An 8,167-nucleotide genomic window follows, 5' to 3' on the forward strand; every position below is an offset into this window, starting at 1 on the left:
CAGAGCAACATAGACCTACGTGCGTATACATAAAGTTCAATTTCAGTTTTGACACTTCGGTGACGTGGCGTCCGGGTGACTGCTTTTGTTTTTGACACGGCGTCGAAAAGGTTAAAAAGGACCCAGAGTAATGCTACGGTAAGCCGCAGTAAATAATACATAGATAAATACATAGTAAATAATAGACATTCTTCGTTATTTTATTGAACTATTAAATGAATGTTATTGCTCTTTAGCGATAAGGCCGCCTGTTGTTACCTCTGTCTTCATTATGTGTGTCTCTCTGTAGGTAAATGTATTTCGACTTTGTGCAATAAAGAGGATTTGTAATTGTTGCCATAGCTAAACAAAGCATACTACCATTTTTATTGATTATAAATGTCATTATTACCTATAGATTTTACAGACTTTACAGTACATCTGGTGCAACATTACTTGGTGATATAATAAGCACATTATGTAACTACAACTACGTCGAATATTTAAAGGGCCAATTATGTACTGTAAAACGTTGCACGGTACAGTCGGTACACGTGCGAATAGGTAATTCGCCACTTCTTGCGAATTATTTATTTTTCGTACTAGTTAGTATCGTAAATAACTATTATCTTCTACCTATATGTATACATTTAATATGAAAAAAACTACGTTAGGCGATTAAAGAATTTTTATTTGGAAAATAACTGAAAATACATCTATACTAGGCTATAATACACAATGAATGATAAAAAACTTACATATCACATAATTTAAACAGCCCTATTTGTACACATTGAAATGGCTTAAACAATATTCTACTAAAATGGTAGTTTTCTTCAGTGGAGGATTAATTTTAAAATTTAAATAAACCACATATTTTGTGTCTTTTTTTATAGTAGGTAAATTCTGTTAGACGGCTAGCGTAACCGAATTTCTACCATAATAGATAATTTTTATTTCAAAGACGGTTGATAATTACAATGGGGTTACCAGCGTAACTAAATTTCTACTAAAGTGGTAGTTTTTTGAGATGGTAGACTATTTATAATTTAGACGGTCTTCTGATGGTACTGGAAGCTAATAACAATGGGATTACCAGCGTAACAAAATTTCTACTAAAGTGGTAGTTTTTTGAGATGGACTATAATTTAGACGGTCTTCTGAAGGTACTCGTCGTACAGGTAGAGCGAGATGGACAGATCTTGTCCGTCGTTCTGGGCGATGAACTTCTTGAGGTCTGAGCTATGGCCGGCTAGGTTGCGGATGGTCTTAGAGTGCTCTTCAATGAATTCCTCTTCCATGTATTGGGCGATCTGTGGAAAATGTTCAATTAGCATTATGAAACTGCACAACGGGACTTAATCGTGTATTTAAGTTTTAAGATTTACCTCCGACGTTTCGAGGACGGCGTTAAATCTAATCTAATCTAATGGGGTGTCGGAGGTAAATCTTAAAACTTAAATACGCGATTAAGTCCCGTTGTGCAGTTTCATAATGTTAAATAATCGTGAAAGTTTAAATCAGTGTTATGTTCAATTAGGCTCTTCACATTGTTTTTGTTTTAGTTTTTTTTTCATCAGGGGTCATCCATTAATTACGTCACACCAATTTCTAGGTTTTTTGACTCCTTAGGAAAGAAAATTAAACGATTACAAACTACAATTTTCGTTTTAAAAACTTGTTATTGAAATGTACAGCGAACTAAATAATTTAAATAAATTTTCAGTTACTGATGAAGTTAAAGTGACGTCACAAAGTTTGTGTCTCCCCCCCTCCCCCATGTCACAATATGTCACATTTTCTTGACCCCCTCCCTCCCTCCCCCTAAACGTGTGACGTAATTAATGGATGACCCCTCAGTATTTGATAAACTTGAGATTTATTTGCAAAAATGTAGTGGAAAACATAGTTGTAGAGCTCGTTCTGTAAAAATATTATGTAATTTTCCATTCAGTCACAAAATTACCATATGTTTTATAGCTCAGAGGGTTTTACAATTTAAAAATCGTCATTTTCAGTGTGTTTTCAGTTAATATCCGATTTGTTTTATTTTTCCATACTTATACATTTAAAATGTACAGAAAGTATAATAATTTATCATGCCTCGTGTCTTTCATTCGCCTAAACGGCTCATAAAAGATCGGGTACATACCTAAATGGCGCCATAATCATTAATTTAGTTTTTTTCTACTTATTGTATAATGCGACTGCTGTGTAACTGATTAGGACATTAGGTTTGGCTGTGTTAAGTTACCTCAGGGTCATGGAGGTGCTGGCTGTTCCTGGTGGCTTCACCGTGGATGTGGAAGGCGCGTTCAGCGATCTCCTTCTCAATGTCCAGGGTCTTGGCCAGCGCTTCCAGCTCGTTCAGCTCTTGCTGCCGGTACATGTGTGTATGTGCTGTGTTAAGTTACCTCAGGGTCATGGAGGTGCTGGCTGTTCCTGGTGGCTTCACCGTGGATGTGGAAGGCGCGTTCAGCGATCTCCTTCTCGATGTCCAGGGCCTTGGCCAGCGCTTCCAGCTCGTTCAGCTCCACGGTGTAGTTCTTGCTGCCGGTGTCCAGGGTGGAGCGGCGGGCGAAGTCCATCACACCACCTAGGGACCAGATTAGATTACTTAGCAACTATAATATTGATAAACACATGTTGAATTTTATATAGGTTCATTATATTAAACCCTCGAAGTTCCGTTAAATCCCGGCCGTATGAGAAACAATAATAATTCAAATTCAAATTAAAAATAATAGCAGTTGAAAAGTCATGCATCTTGTTTTCTTTGATAAGTTCTATTTTAACGATATTTTTCATGCATACGATAAGCATGCCCCGTTATTATTATTTATTTATTCCTTAGGCCCGAGTTACACTTGTAAGTTTTACTTACGTAAGTAGGGACACGGCTATACTACAGAATGAGAGATGAATATCGTTATCTCATTCTAACAAATAGCTTTGTCCCTACTTACGTAAGTAAAACTTACAAGTGTAACTCAGGCCTTAAATTAACATTTACAGTCAAGCTACACATGTTAAAAGGAGTGACATTATATAAACATTGGCATTATATAAACATGCCAATCGCTAACGCTATGTAGCGAACGAAACGCAACTGTCACTGTCACACTAATATGGAAGAGTGATAGAGAGAGACAAAGCGATCCGATGGCGAAGCGCAAGCGATCGTTACCTTGGCTAGGCCGCCAGGGCAGAACTTACCTCGAGTAGTAATATGCTTGATGAGATCAATAGTCTTCTCCCAAGCGTCATCCGACAGTTTCCTAAACAGCTTGCTGAATCCCTTCCTGTTGGTCTGGTAGTTGTCGAAGTAGGACGCCGATAGCAGGAACTCGTACGAACGAGCGAGATGCAGGTTCGCGTAGGCTTGCATCTCGGACGCGAGGTTGCCATGGTGACCGTAGCCGCCGTAGATCGCGTTACATTTTGCCAGCACTGTGGGAGATTTTTGGGTTATTATGCTGGCAACACTTTTTGTTTTCTACTACGCAGGAAGATTATCCAAACAGTGAATTATTTGCCAGTAATAAAATAAATGGTGTTTTTATGCATTATTCTGGCAACTCTAGGTTTTCTACTATTGGCCCAAAGCGGATTTCAGCCGATAATGCGGTGTTTTTATGTATTATTCTGGCCACTCTAGGTTTTCTACTATTGGCCCAAAGCGGATTTCCGGACCGGAGTCCGAATTTCCAAATTAGTCGCTAATGCAGCGATTTTGTTAGCCCACGCAGTGCAAGTGTTATTTTAAACGTCAAACTTCGAAATTATGACGTATAAATAACACTTGCACTGCGTGTGCTATCAAAATCGTTGCAGACTTATCTCGGTCCAACTCTATTTCAAACGTCAAATCACGTCGTAGCAGCAGTTTGGGGCACCGTTTCCCGTCAAGGTGATATGACGTAATTGGAAACCAAAAGTATAAATTGTGCGATAATAAAATGCATCACACGGTTAACTGCTACATTTAGCATTATTTTGTGTGAATTCAATAAATTAAATTTCACCACACCAACCCGAAGCAAATATTAAATGTAAAATATCAAACAAAATCAAACCAAATCAAATTGAAATGAATGTTATTAAATATTTATCCATCCAAAATCATCATTTAAAAGCCAATTCTACCAGCAAACATAAAAAACAAAAAAAACCGGGCAAGTGCGAGTCGGACTCGCGCACGAAGGGTTCCGTACCATAATGAAAAAAAAAACAAAAACAAAAAAAAGCAAAAATAAAACGGTCACCCATCCAAGTACTGACCCCTCCCGACGTTGCTTAACTTTAGTCAAAAATCACGTTTGTTGTATGGGAGCCCCATTTAAATCTTTATTTTATTCTGTTTTTAGTATTTGTTGTTATAGCGGCAACAGAAATACATCATCTGTGAAAATTTCAACTGTCTAGCTATCACGGTTCGTGAGATACAGCCTGGTGACAGACGGACGGACGGACGGACGGACAGCGAAGTCTTAGTAATAGGGTCCCGTTTTACCCTTTGGGTACGGAACCCTAAAAACAACTCAAAATTTGCATTTGATTGCTTTGCCTCACATGTGAATTACTGATAGCAAAGTGCAATCCGTTTTTGAAGTGCAAAGTAAGCCTTTCCGAGCTGGTGTGGTGAAAATTAACATTTTATTTATGAAATATGAATATTAACATGTTCAAAAAAACGTGGCAAATGTGTTAAACTGATTATCACTTGGCACTATAAAATAGTAATACTTATTGAGGAATAACTGGGGCTTATTTCTCGAATGATATTAGACTAATATTATTAGCCCCCATTCGGAAGGCAGCTTTTTCAACACGCGTTAAAAAAGCGTCTGAATGACACAAATGGAGTGGATAACCATGTATGTATTCACACGACAGCGGTGACGCTTTTTGTCAAGCGTTGTTATTGGATTTTCGACTTTAAGCCTTGGTCGTTAAATCGAATTTAGAGTGCGGACGGATTCAAGCGCTTTTTTAACGCGCGTTGAAAAAGCTCTCCTGCGAATGGGGGCTTAGTCCACGAATGCCCGCGAACTGTCAAATCGTACGGTATCGTCGTCATGACAACACACTAATAATGTTAGACTAATATCGTTCGAGAAATAGGCCCCATAATTATGAAAGTGCATAATATACTGATTTTGATGATCCACTTACGGAACTCTTTGTAAGCATGGAGCAAAATTAGACAATAAACAACAAAATTCAAGTAGACACTTTCACACTTACATGTCTAACGTAAGTAGGGTTGCCAACCGGACTATATTATATAGTATTGTATCATATTTTGGCTCTCTGTACTATATACTTTTGGAAAAATATATAGTATGCTAAAATACTATATTTCCGACTAAACGTATATTACACTCATGTTTAGTATTTTATCTAAAAGTACTATATTTTTTTGAAATGTACAATATGTACATATAGGTATTTTTGATGCCTTATTCTGGAAAATACTATATTCCACCAAAAAAAAAGTTGGCAACCCTAAACGTAAGCCCTACTTCTATTTTTGTGTAGGGGACGTCCATTAATTACGTGAGGTGTTCAGGGGGGAGGGGGTCAAGCTGAATATCACCAAATATCACGTGGGGGTTCTCGGAAAATATCACGCCAAATGCAGTGCGTGCGCCCAACTGACTTCTTGGTATATTTTAGACATGACTACATTATATAACACAATAAATTGATTTTTTGTTTGTTTGATTGATTGATATAAATGCCTCATCGGGATTCGAACCCGCAGATATGCCTAAAACCGGTAAACTGACGGTGTTAACGCGCCCTAATGTTTCGTTGTTCGATAGATATTTTATTGTATGAGACAAGACATCATCATCATCATCATCTCAGCCTATATACGTCCCACTGCTGGGCACGGGCCTCCTCTCGAGACAAGTCAAGGTACACACATTGTATTGTATTAGATAAGTTGTGAAATATTTGTTTTTATCTTTCTCTGACTTTAGATAGGGATTGGGTGACAATCTGACAATGATTTGTCATAATAGAAATCAATCAAATTTAGGTATATTATCTATCTTATCTGTACATATGTATACCTATATGTAGTCACAGAAATCCCTCGGATCTAAGTGATATAACTTTACCTTATGACATGACCATGGACAATTAGATCAGAATATATTCAGAAGCAGACATCTGATCCAGAAGCGAGGGGTCGTCCATATATTACGTTACGTGATGTAATATATGGACGACCCCTCGGTATCGAAATTATCGATTTTTGTTTTTTTTTACCATTTTTAGTAATTCATAACTAGTAATGCTTACCCATGCTGTTGGAGGCCTGCGAGCAGTCCATGGAGACATCCTGATAGCAGGAGTCAGCGGCTAGGGCTCCGGAGAGCGCCAGCAGGCAGGATACGGCGAGAGCTAGGAACTTCATTGTTCTGAATCTATAACAAATAGGTTATTTACTTATTTATTTACATTTTTTTACACAAGATAAATGTCGTGGCCAGATCTTAAAATTAATCATTTCATCTTGTGCCAATCATTAAGTACATGAAATATTCACACAGTTACTAAACCAAAAATAATATTTAATTTTGAAAATTTACTTGGATTGTGTGAATATTAAACATAATATTTATTTAGTATAAGGTGTCCAGTTATTAGATTTTTTTTTTAAATTTATTTCATGCCCATGGCCAGTTACTAGAAGCCTATTAAGGTGGCCAGTAATAGACGATTTACCCTACCTAGTTATTATACCTACTACTATAAAGGGGATGTCCATAAATTACGCCCCCCCCCCTAAAATCATGCTTCAAATGACCCCGTTTCCTCCTATGTCATGCTACCATCATCCAATGTCCAGACCCCCCCTAATTTGAAATGACGTAATTTATGTATAGCCCCAAAGCAGTAATTTATCAATACTACTGACAGGAAAGCAAATATAGTTAGAATGAAGCAACAATATTTATATTCTGTCCCTAAAAATAAACCTACTTTATAGACACATTGAAAAGATAAAACGCAAGTGGTTGTTGCACTTTGAAACAAAATTTTGAAATTTAAACTGGCTTTATCTCAGAATGCTAATAAAAAGTAAGTAACGTAAAAAGTTAATGATTTATTTTTTTGTTACTCTACACATTATTACTAGTTTTAAGTACTTATTACATGGGGGCTATTCATATATTCAAAAATCGATGACGTAATTTATGGACAGCCCCATGGGTCAATCATTGGTCAGTTTACTCCTTAGGTACCTATATTACAATATATAATTCTTAAAACCATTCCAATGTCCTAAAATATTGTAAAAATGAAACAGGTAAAAACAAATAAGTACCTATTTTGGGAAACGTGAGTATATTTTGTTAAAAGATCTTAAAACAATCTATTTTATTTAGATAATAATCTTTGGTTTGAGCGTAAAAATGTAGGTAAAATGCAAAAATAAACCATTGAAATGTTAAATAATATCATGAATCGACGTAAATAAAATAACTATACTTGGTCAAGCAGATCTTGTCAGTAGAAAAAGGCGGCAAATTTGAAAAATGTAGGCGCGACGGGATATCGTCCCATAGAAAATTTGAATTTCGCGCCTTTTTCTACTGACAAGATTTGCTTGACCATCTATACTTACTTATACAATTAAAAAAAAAAAAGGCAAACTAAACAAAGATAATGCCAATGTCATTGTTGATTTAAATAATTAATATCACTCACCAAATTAGAGTGTCGCGATTAAACTCAAGCGATTGCAGCGTAGAAAATAGATGCGTCGAAAGTGGGGCCTTTACACACACTGGCGCAGAAGGCAACTTCCAACAACAATGGAGGTGTAAAACTGATAGTCCGCAGTCCGCAAATGGGACAAAAATATAATGAGATTTGATAACAGCGCAGTAGCAAACAGAACTCGGTAGAACTTGTGAGACAACTATTCTGTGAAGTTGGTGCGTAGAACTTTGTGTGGCCAGTATATTAAAAAAATATTACCCTAAAATCGTACACAAAGATGTAAAAGTTGAAATAAACGAAAACTCTCACATTTTAACTCATATTTAAACATTTTGAAGTATGATTATATGAATCGTATATTAAAAAAATATTACCCTAAAATCGTACACAAAGATGTAAAAGTTGAAATAAACGAAAACTCTCACATTTTAATTCATATTTAAAC

At 36.5% G+C, this 8,167-nt stretch overlaps 1 protein-coding gene across 1 annotated transcript; it reads right to left on the reverse strand.

The window, feature by feature from the left end:
* Positions 1-649: 649 nt before the first annotated feature.
* LOC134676322 (ferritin light chain) lies at positions 650-7,933 on the reverse strand. Its single transcript, XM_063534698.1, has 5 exons — positions 7,708-7,933; positions 6,295-6,419; positions 3,196-3,429; positions 2,394-2,575; positions 650-1,292 (listed from the first exon to the last, which is right to left on the reverse strand). Exons 2-5 carry the CDS (start codon positions 6,407-6,409, stop codon positions 1,128-1,130), a joined length of 696 nt encoding a protein of 231 aa, XP_063390768.1. The 5' UTR covers positions 6,410-6,419; positions 7,708-7,933; the 3' UTR covers positions 650-1,127.
* Positions 7,934-8,167: the final 234 nt, after the last annotated feature.

The sequence above is a fragment of the Cydia fagiglandana genome, chromosome 24, assembly GCF_963556715.1.
Source record: "Cydia fagiglandana chromosome 24, ilCydFagi1.1, whole genome shotgun sequence".
NCBI lineage: Eukaryota > Metazoa > Arthropoda > Insecta > Lepidoptera > Tortricidae > Cydia > Cydia fagiglandana.